This window comes from Oncorhynchus keta, chromosome 36 (assembly GCF_023373465.1).
Source record: "Oncorhynchus keta strain PuntledgeMale-10-30-2019 chromosome 36, Oket_V2, whole genome shotgun sequence".
NCBI lineage: Eukaryota > Metazoa > Chordata > Actinopteri > Salmoniformes > Salmonidae > Oncorhynchus > Oncorhynchus keta.
In genome coordinates this window covers 6,470,135-6,492,147 of record NC_068456.1, presented here as the reverse complement: position 1 = coordinate 6,492,147, position 22,013 = coordinate 6,470,135, and the positions used below count along the sequence as shown (strand labels likewise).

Below are 22,013 nucleotides of genomic sequence, written 5' to 3'. Positions count from 1 at the left end.
AGGGAGTACTACACAAAAAATTGTAGCACCCTCGCTAGCACAGGGAAGAGAATAATGCTCTCTGGCCCCCTCCCGTGCTATCAAAGGGGTTCGGAACGTTTCAGCCGACTCGTTGCCCTAAACGAGTACCCGAAGGAACCTTGCGAGAACAGGAACGTCTCCTTTTGTGACAACTTTGATTTGCTGTGGGAGCTACCGGCACTTTTTAAGAGACTGGATTTCACCCTAACTACAGGGTTTCTAGAAATATTTCCTGCAACATGGCAAACCGTTTTAGAGACGGACAGGGTCTGGTAGTGCTCCAGTGCTCCCTGTCAGAATAAGCAACGGAGGACTTGGAAACCATGTCAACTCCTGTGGAAATGGCACTATGGTTATTGCAACCTAATTTATGTTCCTCTAACTCTGCCTTCTAGTGAGTTTATACAAACTTATCTTCTACCATTCTGATACATTGGAGACTTTCAGAAAACCTGGTTGTAAACGTTAGTCATTTGGTCGTTTTTCCATTGGTTACCTCGAGTGGCCCACACTCATTGGATATGGAGCTTTGAAATGTTTTAAACTAGCAATCACTAGTTAAAACCTTTCTTGTGAATGACCTCATTGCGGAGCGCAAAATTGGTTGCATGTTTCTCATTGAAACATGGCCGTCTTCAGATTGTAGTTCTACTCTTATTGAAGCCCACCCCCCCAAGACTACAGCTTTTTATACTCTCAGAAAAGGGTGGGGTGACAGCCTCTTTTTTTAAAAATGTATAATACTCTCAGCTGTAAGGACATTTAGTTTGGTGACTTTTGTAAGTATTCTCAGCATCATGCTATACTGTTTAAATGTCAGCCACCAGTGCTGACTATAACCCTGCATTGGCCATCAAAAGCACTGACCCATTTCATTTCCTGATTTCTATTGTCCTTCAACTATGATAAAAATCATTGTTATGCGGTTTTTATTTATTTTTATTTTTATATTCATGTTGACAGAGATGGACTCCCAAGGCAATTGAATTTTGGACTCTTTTGAGCTCTATGGACTTCATCCAACATGCCACTGGACCCACCCATAGCTGCAGCCATGCTCTGAACCTGGTTATCACCAAGGGGCTTTCTATTGACACATCCTCTTGTTGATGTTGTCTTATCTGATCTCCACTGTATTTGTACTACTACCTTGTTCCCCATTGCACAGGGTAATACTGAACACCTTATTAAGAAACACGATCTCACCTCTGAAGTTGCTACAGGTTTTTGAGTGTATGAACAACACACCATCATCTATTCTGCCTTCCTCTTGTGATGATTTAGTTCACTTTAATAGCAAACTAAGGGCAACCATTGACGCCGTAGCTCCTGTAAGGTTGAAAGGAGGCCACATCCAAACAGAGGCAATTGGATGAGTCAGGAAACAAATCAATTGATAAGAAAATTGCAGAGGGGAAGTGGGGAAAGTCAGTTGCTGGTCAATTATGATATTCTGAGAGCGCATCTTGGCATATATGACAAGGCGATTAGAAATGCAAAGACGGGTTAATTTTTCGGACATTGATCTCTAATAATCGGAATCATTCGAGTGCTCTTCTCTGCCATTGAGGGTCCAGATAAATCCTACCTCCGCAAGTCTGAACTTTCCTCCACATATTAAATGTGATGCGTTTCAGAGATCAGATCCCAATCATTAGGCTGGGTGTCAGTCAAGCAAGACCTCTTTTACATTTTGTTAGCTTACAGCCTTGTTCTAAAATGGATACGTTTTTTTTGTGTCTCAATCTACACACAATACCCCATAATGACAAAGCAAAAAAACATTTTTTTATACATTTTTGCAAATTTATGAAAAATGAACTGAAATATCACATTTACGTAAGTATTCAGACCCTTCACTCAGTACTTTGTTGAAGCACCTTTGGCAGCGATGACCACCTTGAGTCTTTGGTTATGGCTCTACAGGCTTGCCACCTGTATTTGGGGAGTTTCTCCCATTCTTCTCTGCAGATCCTCTCAAGCTCTGTCAGGTTGGATGGGGAGCATTGTTGCACTGCTATTTTCAAGTCTCTCCAGAGATGTTCGATCGGGCTCTGGCTGGGCCACTCAAGGACATTCCGAGACTTGTCCCGAACTACACCTGCATTGTCTTAGTAGGGTTGTTGTCTTGTTGGAAGGTGAACAAGTCTGAGTGCTCGGGAGCAGGTTTTCATCAAGGATTTCTCTGTACTTTGCTCCGTTCATCTTTCCCTCGATCCTGACTAGTCTACAACTTGGACTCCAAGTTGTAGAAACATCTCAAGGATGATCAATAGAAACAGGATGCACAGCTCAATTTCAAGTCTCATAGCAAAAGGTCTGAATACTTATGTGAATAAGGTATTTGTTTTATACACGTGCAAACATTTCTAAACCAGTTATTTTTTAGAATAAGACTAATGTAACAAAATGTGAAAGTCAAGGGGTCTGAAAACTTTCCAAATCCACTGTATGTTACCCCTTGGCAAGCACAGCATTGATTTCCACTGCTACTCAGACGATACACAACTTTACATTTCTGTGTCACCAGGGGATTTTAGCTCCACAGAAACGAGACTATTGGTGATTTGAAATACTTGGATGACTCACAACTTCTTCCAGCTAAATCCGGACAAGACCGAGGCACTTATTGTTGGAGCCAAAGCATAGAGAGAGAATCTGGCTGCATATTTTAATTCACGGGCAGTGAAGGTAAAAACCTAGGTGTAATTTTAGATTTTGAACTCCAATCACACGTGTGTGTGTGTGTGTGTGTGTGCGTGTGTGTGTGCGTGTGTGTGTGTGCAAAATGTATTTACCACCTGCAGAACATTGCCACGGGGCAGTTGTTTCTCTCTTTGGCTGATAGAGACTCGTCCATGCTTGACTACTGTAATACTCTCCTGTCTGGTCAGCCTAAGAAAGACATTGGTCAAGAGCAAAACATACAGAATTCTGCAGCACGGGTACTGGCTGCCCTTGAGATTGAGAACAAATTAAGATTCTTCTATCTGTTTTTTTTGGTGTAGTAAATAGTTGTTTTTCTTAATTGTTTTTCTGTGAAACACATCGTTTCATCCATGCCCGAAATGTGCTATATAAATAAAGCTTGATTGGATTAAATGCCTATCCAGGCGTTGTGAAATCTGGCAACTGCAATGTAGTCGTCCTGGAACGTGTCCACGGTTTGACTTTAAACACCGTCAGCACATTGGAGGCTCCTCTGTTGTTAAGAGTTCTATTAATTGTGTGCAGGGCACAGGAGTATGCCAAGACCAAGGCAGCAGACTGCACCCCCCTGCCCTCTCTGGTGGTGTGCCCCCCCACCCTGACGGGTCACTGGGTGGACGAGGTGGGCAAGTTCTGCACCGACGAGTACCTGAACCCCCTGCACTACACAGGACCCCCCACGGAGCGAGCACGGTGAGACCCCTAGACCGACCCTCACCCACCCAAACATACACACGATTCCACCACAGAGATTGCATAGGAGAACACGGCATCATCATTTGTTTAAATTATTACGAGGTTAAAATAATTAATTGTTTTTTCTTTTGCAGGTTACAGCATCAAGTGAAAAAGCACAACCTAGTAGTAGCCTCTTACGATGTTGTACGAAACGACATAGACTTTTTTAGGTGATTTATTGAAATTAAAAATATATATCTTTAGGATGGTGGATGTCATTTTTATAAATAATATATACAATTTTTAATTTTCAGGAATATAAAATTCAATTACTGTATCCTCGACGAGGGCCATGTGATCAAGAACGGGAAGACCAAGCTCTCTAAGGCCATTAAGCAGTTGGCGGCCAACTTCCGAGTCATCCTATCAGGAACACCCATCCAGGTGGGGGGCATTTTCTTCAGCCGATTATTTAATATATTTTTTAATTTAACCTTTATTTAAGTAGGAAAGTCAGTTAAGAACAAATTCTTAATTACAATGACGCTGGGCCAATTGTGCTCCACCCTACGGGACTCCCAATCACGGCTGGATGTGATACAGCCTGGATTCGAACCAGGGTCTGTAGTGACGCCTCTTGCACTGAGATGCAGTGCCTTAGACCGCTGCGCCACTCAATCTTTTTTTTTAAAGTCAGTAAACGAGCAAAGGTGTCTGCAGTGGGAATGAATCTGTTGCAGTGTGTTTGTTTTCTTTTCTTTACCAAATCATTTCTCTATACTGGCCTAATGATTCCTTCCTCCACTCTGTGGGGCGGTTGGCCGTATTGTCTTTACATTGACGGGTGTTGTATTAGTGGATGAAATGAGGACACTATGCCAAGCTTGTGTGACACTAATGGTGACGTACGTTAGACTCTGTGAATGCCTATTGTGCAGTCTGCCGCTGTAGCCTTCATAGAGGAGTTCAGTCCAAGCAGTCGGACTACTTCCAAGTCTCAGCGTTTATTTCAGTGTAATTACAACTCTCCCACTTTCTCTCCCTCTGCCGCCTCTCCTCAGAATAATGTTCTGGAGCTGTGGTCGCTCTTTGACTTCCTCATGCCCGGCTTCCTGGGCACAGAGCGCCAGTTTGCTGCCCGCTACGGCAAGCCCATCCTGGCCAGCCGTGACGCCAAGAGCTCGTCGCGCGAGCAAGAGGCCGGTAAAGATCCGATTTGTCTCTGTTCTGATGTTGGTGTAATCACCAGTTGTGAATGCCTAACGATGAGTGCACGGAAGCTGGGTCTTGTTCATTTGGCACTGTGGTTGTGACGACATTGCGACACTTGATTTTCCCATGGCAGAACAAAAACAATCCCAACAAATCTGACACTGACGGTGGTGTGTTTTTGTTTCTTGTGGTCACTGTTCCGCTCCTCCTCTCTAGGGGTGCTGGCCATGGAGGCGCTGCATCGCCAGGTGCTGCCCTTCCTCTTGAGGAGAATGAAGAAGGACGTGCTGCAGGACCTGCCCCCCAAGATCATCCAGGACTACTACTGCAACCTCAGCCCTCTACAGGTACACTAGGAAACCTCTGAACCGCTGTTATAACGTCATATAGACGGTCTCTTCATATGAAGAGAACAGCAGTAGCTTACCTCTGTTGTGATGGCCTAAAATCCCAAATAACTACTCATTATATGATTTAAGGTGAGCAATTCTGCGCCTCACCTTGCTCAAACTGATCCCCTCAAACACGTCGTCTCGCTCTCTGTCTGCAGGTTCAGCTGTATGAGGACTTTGCCAAGTCCCGGGCCAAGGTCAGTGTGGAGGACACCATCTCTACAGCCTCCATCCACGAAGAGGAGAAGCCCAAGCTGAAGGCCACGGGCCACGTGTTCCAGGTAAACACACACACACACACACACACACACACACACACACACACACACACACACACACACACACACACACACACACACACAGGTCAATGTATGTGACTGCTTTCTTTTTAGTTTGTGGATTGTGCCTGGGCTTTTTGGCCTGCATCGAAAATGGTAGAAGATGTCAGGTAGCTTAAGCATTGTTTTGGGTCAGTTGCTAGTTCAAATTCCAGACCCGACAAGGTGAAAAATCTGTCTGTGCACTTGAGCAAGGAACTTAACCGCCATTTCTTCAGGGCCGCCGTTGATAATGGCAGACTCCGGCCGTGACCCCCACTCTCCGAGGGTGTCTCTAGCACTACACAGCTGATTCAAATAATTAAAGCTTGATGATGAGTTGGTTTACTGGAATTAGCTGTGTAGTGCTTGGGCAAAAATCAAAACGTGCACTCGGGGGTGGCCCCAGGACCGAGTTTGGGAAACGCTGCCTTAGACTGCAGCGCCACGCAGCACACATTTCACACATGCGTAAAATAGGACAAAATAGAATCACCCACCAAATTGTTATTATATCTTTTAAATTTGTGCGTATTCACCGTACTTGGTATTTGTTATTTACATCCTCTTCCCTCTCCAGGCTCTGCAGTACTTGCGGAAGCTGTGTAACCACCCAGGCCTGGTACTGCTGCCACAGCACCCAGAGTACAAGCGCATCACAGACCAGCTGGCAGCACAACACTCCAGCCTCCGAGACATCCAGCACTCGCCCAAACTCTCAGCTCTCAAACAGGTACCCCTATACCCTACCTCCAGGTGCCACTCATTCCCCTTTCCTGACCCCAATCTCAGCCACGCACCACCCCTATTCCCCTCTCTGCCTTCCTATTCCTGTCCCCCAAATCTTCCCTGCTCCAGAAGTGGCAGTTATTGGGATCGTAGTGGAGTGAGGTGCAGATACCTCCTACTCCATACTACTCAACCCCTACAGATAAAAACACCCCTGTGAGTAAGTTGTTATACTGAGCCCCCTCCCCCTATTCCAGTTGTTGTTAGACTGTGGTCTGGGCAGCAGCGGCTCAGGGGAGGGCACAGAGGCGGTGGTGGCCCCGCACAGAGTGCTGATCTTCTGTCAGCTGAAGAGCATGCTGGACATCGTGGAGCACGACCTGCTCAAGCCCCAGCTGCCCGCCGTCACCTACCTGCGACTGGACGGCAGCGTCCCGACTGGCCTGCGCCACTCCATCGTCTCCAGGTGAGAAGGGAGGAGCATGGAGGGTGTCTTTGGGTCCTGTGTGTGACAATACAATGCATATGGCATTGGGGTCAAACTATCATCAGTAGTGTTATTTGTTTTTAGGACGGGACCCCTTAGAAGTAGTTTGAGGGACCGCTATTGGGCTCAGCCGAGGCTGGAACCTACGTCGCCGGGGGGGTTATGTGTAGTCAGGAGCTTTTAGACTGCTACACCAGACTAAGGCACAGTCCTGCCGCCTTTGCTGACATGTCACTCACAAACCTCATCTGAATTGAGTGGCACTGTCCTTCTCTCGCTGTCTCTCTCTACGGTGCTCTGTCACGCTCGCTCTCAGGTTCAACAACGACCCCTCCATAGACGTGCTGCTGCTCACCACCCACGTGGGCGGTCTGGGTCTGAACCTGACCGGCGCTGACACGGTGGTGTTTGTGGAGCACGACTGGAACCCTATGAGAGACCTACAGGCCATGGACCGCGCACACAGGATAGGACAGGTAAACTTACTGTCTCTGCATGTAAAATATCCAGGCCAGCAGAGTGTGGTTTGGTTCGGCCTTACGGCGTGAATCAGGCAAAAAGCATGTTTGGGTGGATCAATTTTGAGTAAGCCGAGGCTTCTGAATCACTCGTCTTGATTCTGTGCAGTCCCAACTGCAATGTAGTTCGTCTCAGACATGCGCACAGGCTTGTCCGGTTGGCAGTCCCGACGTAGTGCCACATTTCTGTAACGGTGTGTCTCCTCTTGCAGAAACGCGTGGTGAACGTGTATCGTCTGATCACGCGTGGCACCCTGGAGGAGAAGATCATGGGCCTGCAGAAGTTCAAGATGAGCATCGCCAACACTGTCATCAGCCAGGAGAACGCCAGTCTGCAGAGTATGGGCACCGACCAGCTCCTCAACCTCTTCACCTTGGACAAGGTCAGTAGCGCTCGCTTGGGTACACACACACTTATACACGTGTGCACCCCCCCTCTTCTCTGTGTTAGTCATTCTACTCTTTCACACACATCTATTTAACCAGTATCGCCTGTCCAGTGTGTGTGTGTGTATGTTTCGATCTCTCTAACCTGTATCTCTCCGTCTAGGAAGGGAAGGATGATAAGGGCGAGTCGTCCTCTGGAGGGAAAGCCTCCATTAAGAACGTGCTGGACGGCCTGGGGGACCTGTGGGACCAGCAGCAGTACGAAACCGAATACAACCTGGACAGCTTCATGCACTCGCTCCACTAGCCTCACTTACCCAGCCAAACCATCCAGGGCTCAGTGCTATCTACCAGTCTAATTCTGGTAATCCCCATGGCTTCCCCAGTATTCTCCCACCCCAAAGCCCACTTAACTAGACAGCCTTCCCACCTTTAGTCCTGTGTGCCCTCCTGTTCCGGGGGAACAGAGGAGCAGGGTCATCTAGTCTCTCCTTGAGGCTGCCTGTACAGTGAAGCAGCAAGATGGGACTGCCCCAGAGACCACTCCAGCCCTGTGGCGGTCCGCCTTCTAAACTCAAGTCTTATTGCACTCCCACACCCACTTTTAGAGGACTACCAGTGTTCTAGTGACTGTATAGGCAAAAACAAGATGTTTGACTGGAGGAAAGGAGAGGGGGAGCCGTCTTATAGGAACACGTGCGCACACACCAGAGTGCTGGCTCTTTATAGCTGGTAACTGGATTGCACTGTGACTACTGGCTAGAAGGGGTGTTTTATACCACCCCCAGGTGGCGCTAGTCTCCCCACACATGTCCTGTGTAAGCACATTCACTTGACCTTTCTCGCCCACATAGAACTCTGTATGGATCAGTTGGCTGGCCTGGCACAGGATTGGAAAAGCCGTGGCCGGGCGCTGCTCGTCCCCAACCTTGTGAAATGTCACTCTAAATGGAGCTGCGCTGAAGCAGCCTCACAGGGACTTACACCGCGGGGACCAACCTGAAACAAGGGGACGGGTTTTAAGAAAATGCAGACCTGTAAATATTTCTGTAATTGTTGCTCCTTGTTGAAACTGATAGTTATAATAAATTCTAGAGCTTTCAGCGGGCGTCCTGTTTTGTGCATCCAGTACTGTCCCCATAGACTGCATTCCTATGTTGAACACGGCCAGTAGAGGGTGTCCTTGCATTTAGGAATGATGGCACTGACATTAGCTCTGAGTGGAAAGTGGATCGGGACCATTTGAGGCGCGGCATGAGGTTGAAAAGCAAGAGAAAGTAAAGATGACTATACCATGTCAGTGATACTGGAGCTTTAGTCGGAGGTGATGGGCAAACTCGTGTTATTGCTTACATGAACTTCTGACTACCAAACTTTTCAGACAGATTGCTGCCGCACATCTGGTACTTTGTGAATCCAGATTCCATTTACTCTTAAAAAGGCACCATAGGTCATAATCTGCATCATAACCTTACTAGAGGCTGTAACGATCAGTGTCTGACGGATGACATAATGTGCGAGGCATCTGAAGCTCCGCTTATACATGGTGCTCGTGTCTTTTGTCCCGATATTGTTCACATTGTATTAAAATGTCACGTGTGCATTGTTCCCAGATTTCCTGGTCCCCTCCCTGTATGTCAATTATTTGACTTTCGTTCAAAAATCCCCTTTATTTATTTACATTGACGTCATCTGTCAATGATCCGATAGCGATGGATCGTTCCTACAACGGCAGAAGTTGCAACAGGCGTTGCCCAAAACACTACGCAAGAGAGAACAGTCGCAAGTGCGTCGGAGCATGTGTTTACCGGTAGGATCGAGAGGCATCGCTGCTCTCGGATCAGCTTTCCTCATTCAAATCGTACCTTTTTACTTTACAATTAACTGCCAATACTGTTGACGGATCAGCTCCTAGAGAAATCTATTATCACCTTTTGGCACTTACTCAGTGAAATGTATTTACAAATACATTTTGACAGCTGACAATTAGCAAATTAGAACTCAATTGAAATGTATAGGCCTATGTTGTGTACTCGTTAATGCAGTCGGTTTTCGTTTCAAGCATCTGCGTCCTTTAACAATTGCAAAGACGTTCTGCAGTTATCAACGGTCACCGATCCATCTACACTCGTACGATATCCAGACAATGCATCCCCAACTACCTCCAGAGGTGGTCAGGAAGATCAGATCACAATGTATTTTGTCTCCATACCTGTAGAAAAAGAATGTGGGCACAGGACGCATGTCACCAGGTATAATCTGTTGCTGCATCAGCCAGTAAGGGAATAAGGCTGGATTTCTCAATTATTTTATCTGTTGAAGCAGGTTGGGTGTGGTACCGTTCCTCAGACACCTACTACATGTAATATGATGGTTTCTGCTGCACGGAGGGACAGTTCTAGATTATGGATCACTGAACATGCACAAACAGTATGGAAAAGGGAGTGCTTGGAAGAGTTGTCAAGAACAATGGTGCAAGTTGGTCAACCCTTTTGAAGACTTGTGATTTAACATGTCAGATTTAGTAGGTGCTTGTGGCAAAAGCACAACTACGGTATAACTTGCATACACATTCGAAACGCTGCTAAACCCCTAATGACCTAAATGTAATCCCTCTCCTTGATCATTACACAGGCACTGGGGACAAAAGGCCACTAAAATGTGCAGTTTTGTCAGACAACACAATGCCACAGATGTCTCAAGTTGAGGCAACATGCATTATGATTGCAGGAACGTCCACCAGAGCTGTTGCCTGAGAATGTAATGTTAATTTCTCTACCATAAGCCAACCAGCCTCACAAGTGCAGACCACGTGTAACCATGCCAGCCCAGGACCTCCACATCCGGCTTCTTCATCTGGAGTCATATGAGACAAGTCACCCAGACAGCTGATGAAACTTAAGGATTATTTGGCTGTAATAAAGCCCTTTTGTGGGGGAAAACTCATTCTGATTGGCTGGGCCTATGCCCACCCAAGGCTGCACCCCTGCCCAGTCATGTGAAACCCATAGATTAGGGCCTAATGCATTTATTTAAGTTGACAGATTCTTATATGAACTGTAACTCAAAAGCTTAAAAATTGTTGCAAGTTGCATTTATTTTTGTTCAGTATAGTTCTCTTGATACGTTGCTTTTCTCACTTCACATCGTTCCATTCCAGTCACACACAGTCAAGCACAAATGCAAAGGATGAGAGAAAGGTGGAAAAGGAGGCCATGCAAAAGACGACAATGTTTCACAGCATCATACAACTATGTTTAATAAGATTTAGTTATTAGTACAGAAAAGGGAAAAGTAAGGTGGGAAGTACACACTTGAAGCAGTAGTAGTAAGCATTAGCAGCATAGAGCTCCCATGTTTTTAAACCAGTTATGCTCGTGTGTATATATATATATATATATCCAAGTCAACAATCTCAAAGCCTCGTCAAGATGGAACCCGTAATCAAACCACAAATACAAAGTATAACTTCGAAAAATAAACAAAGGGTGATTTTGTCTGAGAAAAACAACAACTATTGAGCAGGTTTTGAATCATTTTCTTTTTTTGAGATCACAACATAATGAAGAGGCCTAATGACGACCCAGAGAGAAAGTACATACTGTCCAAATCTAGTGTTACATGAAATATATAGGTATAATTAAAGAGGATTATATAACAAATGCCTCCACCAAAACACATGATTTCCTTCCTACCAAGTCTTAGCCTTTCAGTTGCACATACAATTGCTTATTATTGTCAGGGTATGAAAAGGGATAAATACTAGACAAATTCTTGGTGGAATGAGTGTAATATTGACCCTTGAGAGAAAGCAACCATTGGGTTTCGTAAAAGAGATGAAGGATATCAGTAGAACACCTGTACAAACTGGTAGAAAAGGCAAGCTAGAAGTAACATTCTTGAACCAGCATTTGCGTTTTTTTAAAACTTATTGATGACCATACTGTAGTACAGGAAGTGTTGTCACAACACTTCATATGGACTACTAGTCTACGTAAATGAAGGCAAAAATCAAGTCACTGTCATCTCCTGAAGAACACACCGCATAATATCAGAGGATGTTATAGGGTTTCTTGGGTCAAATGTATTTCAAATCTAAGGTCAGTTCATCCACTTCAGCAATCTAGCTGGTTTGGGGAGAGAAAGAAAACATGCCAAAGATTTAAATGTATGACTCCTCTCATTAAGATGAATAGTTTCCAACAAGTCACACCCTCCACTTCACATTTACATTCATACTTAAATACAAAATCTCAATAGTCCACATAGCCAGTTCTCAGGCTCCGACAGGGGATAACCCACCATCTGAAACTAAAGGGGGGCTCATGTGACATGACTTGCGTTTTAAAAGGAGTTAATGTGATGTCTCACATCAGTGGAAGTGGTGCGACGTGGCCATACAACATCATTGGAAGTAGCATCATTGACGATACAAGGTGGGGTTATAGTGGTAGCAGCAGAAGCAGTAGGAGGTAAGTATATCATTGTCCAGCTTCCACAATATCAGAACATTCTGCTCCATTCTGCCTTTTTTATTGTATTGCCTATCAGTTTGTTTCACATTACCAATCACGTAATGTCAACCGTCACTGTGTTATTTTTTTCGTATTTTATTCTTCTATTATCGTCACACTAATGTAAGCAACATCAGTGAGTTAACATGGGCTTTGCATGTCCAAAATCTAGACACTTAAAAAACAATATTACAAAGGTTTTTTCAACTTCCAAAAATAAAATAGTCAAAGAAAACAAAAATATATATATTTTTAAAGAATTAGCATCATAAGATTAATTTATTTCATGTAAAAATGCTAAATAATATGAATGACATTGACCAGATATGAAAGTCTCCCCCAGAAATAACTTAATGGTTGAGAAATATGTAAAGAAAACAAATAAAAAAATGAAAATATTTCAATATGTTTAAAGTCTTTTCTTTTTTAGCAAAAATGAAAATGTTCTCAGTACAAAGGCTACATTACTACTGGAAGGTACTAGCATGTAGAGTAAGTAAATAAACAGTAGAAAATGATTTTAGTGAATCACAATGAAAATAAAGATTTATGCCTCCTTTTTTTCCCCACTTTTCTTTTTTACAAACAGTACAAACAGTATTGCACATTACAACAAACAACAGGTTTTTAGCCTTCATTTTTTGACTAATTCAAGTCTTGCGTGAATAGAAGGCCACCACTCAATTGATGCACCTTGGGGACTTTCGATCAAGTTACAGTTGAAATCAAGTTACACTTGAATCTCTTAATTGTAAAAAAAAAAAGAAGACGTTTTTCTTTCCACCTCCATCTGCTCAGTCTCTTTTCAAACAATGTCAGGCTAACAAATCAAGGTATGTTGCTTTTACAAAACAAAGGGAGCACATACTTTTAGGAAACGTAAAAAAAGTTTTCTTAAAAAATAACATGAACAGAAGATCTTTCACAATTCTGGTCAGCATAGTAAATTATTGATTATAAATATACAAAAAAGGGAAGCATTTTCAGTTATCTTTCTAAGCACCAAATAGACTTATCCCGTAGAATTGTTTTTGTGGACTAATGGTTGTCCTTGGAAGACTACCACTCATATGTTTGTCTTAGTGACTCTGCACTTTCACGGGTATCAGACCAGCGGGAAACTCACTCCAACCGCCTCTGTAACAAGGTAGACTCCTCACTTCGTCTAACAACATCATTATATCAAAGTTAGAATGCTCTAGCTCCTTCAGTTGTTTTAAAAAAAAACACCATCCAAAATGAAGCAAAATAATGAAAAAAAAAAATCAAATCAACCACTTAAATCATCTCTCGAATAAATGTATTTACTTGTTTTTATTTGAATAAACTTAGAAAATATCAATTTCTCTCCTAATATATTTCAAAATTGAGGTATTGCAAAAAGATCGTGTCATTCAGAAAGCACGCTTTTGTTTTTCTCTCAACCAAAAAAAATAGCTGACTCTTGAAAACTGTCCACATAGAAAGAGTAGTGCATAACAAATGTCTATTATAGAGAAAGAACAAACATAGAAACCCTTTTGGGCGGGGAAAGAAATATCACAAAAACACCCAGAATTCACTTTCATAGGGATACTTATTATTACTCATGGTTAGTCTCTTTTTTTGTGTATTTTTTTTCAGATAAAAAATAAAATAAAAATGTCCACCATTTTAGCAGGTCATTATTCTATTTCAAGCTTTGCAGGAAAATCTGGATAAATACGGTAAACCCAGATAGCACACAATGTTCTGGCAATGTTATTACAACCCCCCTCCCATAGCCATGTCGAGACAACGTTACGTGCGGGCTGAGAAGCTCAGTTAACTAAACCACAAATCTCCAGTAGCTTCAATATTCGGTCGGGTCTTCTCATCACTGGCTTTAATGCCTCGTCACCACAACGGTACAAATGTTAAACCGTGAAGCCCTCAGACATCGGGCTTTAATGCTTCGCACAGTATCATCTGTGGTCTCCGTACGTGTTGGTGGTTTAAGTTGAACATATGTTGCCTCTTTGGTTTTTTTGGGGACATGATCCTACGCTTTGTCAACGGTAGACAGTGGTTCTGTGTTTCTCAGAGTCGAGCTCACTTAAGTCTGTGTCATATGTCCTGTGTGTTTGGGTCAGACTTTTGAGTGCATAGGTGTGTGTAAGAGAACGAGAACCTGTGTAAAGTGAGTGTGTGTCAGACCTGGGTTCAAGTACTATTTTGGTTATTTTAATTACTTTCAAAACATATTTTTGATTTGAAAATACAAGCAGTTGAATATTGGAATGTATTTGGAAATCCACTTGGAAAGTATTTGAAAATACTCAAATACACTGACTCAAATACACACCCATGCAGTTAATTATTGTATTTGAAAATACTTCAATATCGTAGGCTTTTATAGGAAATTATTTGAAAATACTTTCAAATACTTATAATAGAAGTAGTTGATTCAGGCCACATTATTAGAAAATACTCAAATACACAGAAAATAAGTATAAAAAAAGAATACTAAAATACACATGTATTTGAACCCTGGTCTGGTGTGTGTGTGAATGTGTGTACGAGAGAACGGAAATACGTGTGCATAAACTAGCTCATGAAGTTCCACATGACTTTTGTCGGACATCAACAACAGTTAAAGCATATCACAGTTCTATAGGCATACTCAGACCTTACTACATATGGTATAAAAAACTCCACAATTATATTAACAAATCACTGCAAAAAAAAGTACTACACCTATCATAGACAGCTTAAATGATATATCCTACATCTCGTTGGATTCATGATTCGTATGACTTTTTCGTCATCTGGTCAGGTTAGCCACCTTGTGCAGAAGCAGTGTTCATACTGCGGCCCTGTGGCTATTAACATATATCGCACTGGAGGTGTAGGATTTTTGACCAGTCTGTCTTCCCTATTGTGTCCAGTTTCTTGCTAGTTGTACGTACATCTATAGCATGTTGTGCAAACATGGCCAGAATTGAATAGTAGGCATGATACTGAAATTATACTGCATGCAGCAACTTGATTGAAATACTGTATACATGCATTAAGGGGCGACCCCCCCCCCCCACCCCACCCTTTAACCCCACAACATACTAGGCATAATTTAGTAATGGACAACCCCCTCTCATCGTTATAAAAAAAATACAAATACATTTGAGTCATTTAGCAGACGCTCTTATCCAGAGCTACTTACAGGAGCAAATAGGGTTTAAGTGCCTTGCTCTAGGGCACATCGACAGATTTATCACAGTCGGCTCGGGGATTCAAAACAGCGACCTTTCGGTTACTGGCCCAACCGCAAGTCTACCTACAATGATAGCCTGTCATCATCCTTATCACCAGGTGCCATCATAATTGCTAGAACATCCTAGCCTGAATAAATTACTACGGTATCTGTTAATACCATGGATTTAGCAGCAAAAGCTATTGCGGCATTACATTAACATAATGCTAGAAAATAAAATGTAAAAAAATAAAAATAAGACCTACTAATCAAAAGCGAAACAAAATCTGATTTCGCCTTGAGGTATTCATTTTACTATTTTCAAAGTCAAAATGGAGAGAAAATATAGCCATGTTATTTTTATCTGGGCTACTGTGGCCCACACTACTGGATAACTGTTTAGTCTTGCTACATCTACATCTTCATCTTACTATTCAGTTTTTCTGTATGCAGTAATTCTATTTTTGCCTTTGGTAATGTTTTTTTAAAGGGGCAATATCCTAAAAATTAATAAGTGCATGTTCCTTTCACATAGAATGTAATTATCTATATATATGTATAGATAGATATATATATATATATATAAAACAAAAAATATATATACCTTTTAAATATATATGTACTGTATAGTCTCACTTCTGCCACAGCTCAGTGGGGTTCTACAGGAGACACTGACCAACCCGGTCATGGAACAGGGGACTCAAACATAAATCAGGTTTCTCTAACATACCATCCCATGTGTGTTTAGTGAGTATTTGTGCCACAGTGCAAATTCTAAGCAGATAGACTTACGCAATACATTTTTTCCCCCTATTATCATAAGGGTACACTGGACAATGAGTTTGTAGTCAAGCGTTGTAGTTTGAAAAAGAATGAACCATGTATTTGTAGTTCTCTTCACCGATGTCGTGGTGGTGGGTGGGGGGGCTCATCTCGAGCCCCTCAGCTCCAGCGGAAGGACACTTGTCGAGGGCGGTCGCCCCCCTCCTTCACCAGTGGCTTGTGGAACTCTCGGCCTGCCCGGGAGTGGATACTGGCCCAGCAGTACTCGCAGTAGTACTGCAGGCAGGTGACGTTGGCACAGAAGAAGGGGGCAAACTTCCCCCCGCAACGCGCCCCCTGGCACTCGTCACACATCTGGTCGTCCAGGACGTAGGGCTTCACCTCAACCTGAAGGTCAAAAGTCAGAGAAAGGAGAAACTTTGGTTCATTAACTTCTTGGCCTGAGGAGTAGATTGAACTCAAACGTGAATATTGATTCAAACTTGAATCTCTATGGTCAGAATGTAAACAAAGGTAGTCTATACGCTTTAGGCAAAAAGTTTGACCAATTGCAATATATTGCCATTAGCTCCTGAGTCCAAGAAATGTTAATGTATTAATTTACCCCTATAATACCACGGTGACTTCCTAAAGGTTCAAAATATCAACTTCTCAAATATGTTTCTGTCTCGGACGGTTCTTATTTTTCTCTTTATGGGTAAAGCACTGCAAAAACTGGTGTGGCGAATATTGTAGATTCAAAATGGCTGCCATGTGTTACACAACATTCTTAGACCACTGTCGGACTCTTGCGTGTGCGTGTGGACAGGCTATCTAATCTGTGTCTCCATGGAGATGACACAGTGTGTTTGCATGGCCTGGTTACATACAGAAGGTCCCTCCACAACAGCCTGACAGTCAAATCAAATTTTATTTGTCACATGTGCCGAATACAACCTTACATTGAAATGCTTACATTCAAGCCCTTAATCAACAACGCAGTTAAGAACAAATTAAATAAAATAAAAAAAGTAAGAAATAATCAAAAAGCAGCATTAAAATAACAGTAGCGAGGCTATATACAGGGGGTACCTGTATATAAAAATAAATAAAAATAGTCTGGGTAGCCATTTGATTAGATGTTTGGGAGTCCTTTGGCTTGGGGTAGAAGCTGCTTAGTAGTCTCCTGGACCTAGACTTGGCGATCCGGTACCGCTTGCCATGCGGTAGCAGAGAGAACAGCCTATGACTAGGGTGGCTGGGGTCTTCAACAAATTTTTGGGGCCTTCCTCTGACACAGTGATGTACTGGGCCATACGCACTACCCTCTGTAGTGCCTTGCGATCAGAGGCCAAGTAGTTGCCATAACAGGCAGTGATGCAACCTGTCAGGATGCTCTCAATGGTGCAGCAAAATAACCTTTTGAGGATCTGAGGACCCATGCCAAATATTTTCAGTCTCCTGAGGGGGAATAGGTTACGTCGTGCCCTCTTCAAGACTGTCTTGGTATGCTTGGACCATGTTCGTTTGTTGGTGATGTGGATGCCAACGAACTTGAAGCTCTCAACCTGCTCCATTACAGCTCCGTCGATGAGAATGGGGATGTGCTCAGCCCTACTTTTCCTGTAGTCCACAATCATCGCCTATGTCTTGACCACGTTGAGGGAGAGGTTGTTATCCTGGCACCACACGGCCAGGTCTCTGACCTCCTCCCTATAGACTGTCTCGTCATTGTCGGTGATCAGGCCCACCACTGTTGTATCATCGGCAAACTTAAGGATGGTGTTGGAGTCGTGCCTGGCCGTGCAGTCATGAGTGAACAGGGAGTACAGGAGGGGACTGAGCACGCACCCCTGAGGGGCCCCTGTTTTGAGGATCAGCATAGGGGATGTGTTGTTACCTACCCTTATCACCTGGGGGCGGCCCGTCAGGAAGTCCAGGATCCAGTTGCAGAGGGAGGTGTTTAGTCCCATGGTCCTTAGCTTAGTGATGAGCTTTGTGGGCACTATGTTGTTGAACGCTGAGCTGTAGTCTATGAACAGCATTCTCATATAGGTGTTCCTTTTGTCCAGGTGCGATAGGGTGGTGTGAAGTGCAAGAGATTGTATCATCTCTAGATCGGTTGGGGCGGTATGCAAATTGGAGTGGGTCTAGGGTTTCTGGGATAATGGTGTTGATGTGAGCCATGACCAGCCTTTCAAAGCACTTCATGGCTACAGACGTGAGTGCTACAGGTCAGTAGTCATTTAGGCAGGTTACCTTTTATTGTTCTTGGGCACAGGACAGTGTAATGAAGGGTCCTCTTTAAACCCCCAGCCCTGGAGATATATATTGTAAAGCACTGTCTGTCTGACCTCGGCTCAACAAGAACTAAAGCCCGCAACAAGTGCTTCGGAAAGACATGACAAGCTAATTAGCTGAAACATGACTACAGACATGGGCTTTGGAAAGACCACGACAAGCTGCCAAAGCTGGATATTCATTAGGCACCAAAATGAACTGAAACAGGGAGAGACTACCTGAATGTGCCCAATAAGAAAGGCTCTTTTTGTTTTCCATTGCAATATGTTTTTCCAGAGTGTGCACTAATGAATATGACCCAGAAACAGAATGGCACCCAGGCTATTAAATGTAATTATCACCTTAGTGAGTACCACAATAGTCTGTGGTAATTGAACTATTCTGGCCTATAATTAAGACAATTCCAAGAGGACATTTACTGCTAATGGAATGATTGTGTTGCTTGGGGTGGAACTGAAATGAAACGTGAAAACAAAAGTGGTGCGGTTGGACACCAATGAACGAGGCCTTAGGCCTCGACCACAAGCATGAACATTACTTTACCCTGAGAGAACTTGGGTGTGGCATAGTGGTGGTTGACCAAATGGGGCTATAGTGTGTATGGAGGGAGGGGATGGAGCGAGAGGGGCCTTTCTGGGTAGAGCCTCCAACAATGCACCCCTCCCCCCCGCTCCCCAGCCAGTATCCCCTCATTCATTCCAAGCTTCCCTTGGCCTCAGATAAATATGGGGATCTGGAAAATAGATTTCTCTCATACCATCTCTATGGCTGATAGTGAGGGTTTGCAGTGCAGCGATCTCATCTATAGCCCATCATGTGCCTTGTTAGTGGTCTAGTGATCTGGGCCCTTATTATAAACGTGTCTTAGAGTTAGGAGTACTGATCTAGGATCTCTTTCAAGTAATAATCAATATAAGTATATTGAATGGGAGGATCGGATCCTAGATCAGCACTCCTACTCTTGGACTATGTGAATTCGTCCCAGGGTCAATCAGAATGAAGACACCGTCTGCTCAACCAGCCACTGGGGTTGGATATTAGATGATAGCAGCCCAGAGTGAGTGTGGACCGAGCAGGCCCCCCAATGAGCCTAGCCTCTCTGGGCTGGCAGACGATCAGTCTTGGTTGGTCACGATCGGCCATACTCGATCTGGCTAGCTCGCTCAAAATAACCCGTCAGCAGCAGAGCTGAAGCTAATATACATGTGTAGGGACGTCCTATAATTAAACCCTCCCACGTCTGGGACTTCTGTTAACCCTAGAGCAGCCAAAGGCCAGGGTGATTACACAGTTCCACAGACCTAACCGGGGCTCCCTGTATTGTAGGCTCGCTGAACGGTTGGTTGGAAACCAGCGTATAATGACATATCTTATGTATAGAAAGACTGAATTTGAGTTAAAAACAGTTCAGATCCACAGCAGCACACCATAGGAAAGCCTACAGGGAGGTAAAACTAGGGTCATGTTTATTCGCCACCAACAAACAAAAAAATGACTGAAACAGGGAGGGACTACCTGTGCTGGTCCAATTAGAAACGCTCCTTTTTGTTTCTTGTTGCAAAATGTTTTCTGCTGCGTGCCCTAATGAACACAACCCAGTCATTATTCATCTGCTAAATATATCTCCCTGTTATCCAGCATTTAGGGCAACTCCTGAATCACTATTGATAGAGGAGACATTTTGAATACAGTGATTGGTCTTCACTAACCCGTTTGTCAATGTCATTGTGCTGCAGTTGAACAAATCGGGCGCTGATGGCAGCGATGTAGCTCTGCTGATTGGAGAAGGCCACTCGGCCCGCCCCCTTGGGGTACTTGAGCTCCGGGTCAGTGTCGATGCCGGCATAGCACACGCCGCCATAAAGCCTGTCCATGATCATAGCTAGTTCCACTAGAGGGAGAGAGATAGAGATGGAGAGAAAGATATTGAGAGAAAGATATTGAGAGAAAGAGCGAGAGAAAGATGGCGCCAGAATGTTATGACCGCACGCTTATAGTTTGTCTAATGAAAATGGAGGAAAAAAGTTGAAATTCATTTTTGTTGAGACAAACCGATGCGACATTCAACTTGAACAACATTCTTCGCCGACAGTCAGAAACATTCTTGGGACTGTTGTTATAATTAGCATAGGTCACATAGCAGACAGACAGTCAGTGATGTTTGTCCCAAGCATACCACCTAATGGGCCTTGCATGAATACTTTACATGACCACCAGTTGGCTCACCGCCTGGAAACAAATTGGATTGCTTTCTCACGGGCACAACTTTATTATTTTTAGTCTACGCTAGTCAGCCAATACACAGACGACCCACCAACTTATCCACTGATCAACAGGCACTTTGACCAATCCCCTTACCTGCACGTAAAGGCCGGGGCACGCCCCCCACAAAGATGGTCTTTCGGGGGTCCAGCGGCTGGGAGCCGTCCATCACAAAGTCACTGTCACTTAGGTTCCAGGGGCGGATCTGGACCTGGAGAAGAGAGATACGTAATTCACGAAGGACTGTGTCGGACGAGGAATTCACACTCATACCCTTTTCACATGATTGTGGCATCCTGGCCCGTACAACCTTGGTTATTTTCCTTACCGGCACAGTTCCAGCAACCATGGTGAATGTGTAACCACAATGGCAAAGTACAGGTCTGCTTGGCTTGGTTTGGCTCAGTAGTGTGAAAAAGGTATTACAGCACAGTGTAATATTGTAGCCTTCACTTACTGGCTTGTCCTTGATAGTTGGGCTGGAGACACACAGGTAAAGCTTGCCATCGTCCTCAATACAGGCATCAATCAGGGCCTGGACAGAGGTCTCCTCTTGGAACAGCAGGAAAGCATAGCCTGGGAGAAAAGGGAAGGAGGAAGTGTTTCAAAAAAATCCCCATTCACAGTAAGTACACTGTGTACTGTCTATATAGTTGTGAATTTGTGAGTGACCAGTTCAGTGACCAGGTGAAGTTAGTAGTGGCTTTTGAAACAAATCTGAACCATTTACGACAGTCTCTAATGGCCCCATAGATTACTTTTAGGGAAAGTGACAAGAGGAAAGTCTAAGAAAGTGAAAATATCCTGTTCTTTTCACGAGTCTATTCATATTCTCAGAGTATCTCCTCTTAAGTCTGATTTACTTGAGGTCTGATCCCCTTCAGCAAGATTTCAGAAGACAGGACTGCACACCCAGTACCTTCCTGCCTGAAAGCTGACACCGCTAAAATGCAAGTCTGTTCCGTTCCACTACTAAAATAGGACGCCATGCAAAATGTATCAACCTAATACTTTCCAAATATTTTTGGGGACAGAGAGATTTGTTCCTATGGGATGATGAGGTCTGGCTTTGCAGCAGAGAGAGCGGAAGAGAGACAGAAAGCGAAAAAAGAGACAGAGACAGAGAGAGAGAGAGAGAGAGAGAGAGACAGAGACAGAGACAGAGACAGAGACAGAGACAGAGAGAGAGACAGAGACAGAGACAGAGACAGAGAGAGAGAGAGAGAGAGAGAGAGAGAAGAGAGATGTACACAGAGAGAGAGAGAGAGAGAGAGAGAGAGAGAGAGAGAGAGAGAGAGATGTACACAGAGAGAGAGATGCAGAAGAAAGAGATGTACACAGAGAGAGAGAGAGAGAGAGAGAGAGAGAGAGAGAGAGAGAGAGAGTACACAGAGAGAGAGAGATGCACACAGAGAGAGAGAGATGTACACAGATAGAGAGAGAGAGAGAGAGATGCACACAGAGAGAGAGAGATGCACACAGAGAGAGAGAGATGCACACAGAGAGAGAGAGATGC

At 43.9% G+C, this 22,013-nt stretch overlaps 2 protein-coding genes across 7 annotated transcripts in view; one reads left to right on the top strand and one right to left on the bottom strand.

Annotated features, from left to right (window-relative positions):
* Positions 1-8,553, top strand: part of LOC118369538 (TATA-binding protein-associated factor 172-like) — a 67,344-nt gene extending 58,791 nt beyond the window's left edge. Inside the window, exons 29-39 of the mRNA XM_035753990.2 lie at positions 3,256-3,423; positions 3,561-3,638; positions 3,723-3,852; positions 4,470-4,611; positions 4,837-4,967; positions 5,171-5,293; positions 5,910-6,062; positions 6,316-6,524; positions 6,862-7,021; positions 7,276-7,446; positions 7,614-8,553. Of these exons, the coding sequence (XP_035609883.1) occupies positions 3,256-3,423; positions 3,561-3,638; positions 3,723-3,852; positions 4,470-4,611; positions 4,837-4,967; positions 5,171-5,293; positions 5,910-6,062; positions 6,316-6,524; positions 6,862-7,021; positions 7,276-7,446; positions 7,614-7,757 (1,609 nt within the window). The 3' untranslated portion in view covers positions 7,758-8,553. The remainder of the gene's footprint in view (positions 1-3,255; positions 3,424-3,560; positions 3,639-3,722; positions 3,853-4,469; positions 4,612-4,836; positions 4,968-5,170; positions 5,294-5,909; positions 6,063-6,315; positions 6,525-6,861; positions 7,022-7,275; positions 7,447-7,613) is intronic.
* A 6,482-nt stretch (positions 8,554-15,035) lies between these two features.
* Positions 15,036-22,013, bottom strand: part of LOC118369535 (cytoplasmic polyadenylation element-binding protein 3-like) — a 63,383-nt gene continuing 56,405 nt past the window's right edge. For all 6 annotated transcript variants that reach the window (XM_052498377.1, XM_052498379.1, XM_052498376.1 and 3 more), the window contains 4 exons: positions 20,955-21,073; positions 20,594-20,708; positions 19,945-20,126; positions 15,036-16,342 (listed from right to left, as the gene is read on the bottom strand). In XM_052498377.1, coding sequence (XP_052354337.1) covers positions 16,115-16,342; positions 19,945-20,126; positions 20,594-20,708; positions 20,955-21,073 — 644 coding nt within the window. In that variant the 3' untranslated portion in view covers positions 15,036-16,114. The remainder of the gene's footprint in view (positions 16,343-19,944; positions 20,127-20,593; positions 20,709-20,954; positions 21,074-22,013) is intronic.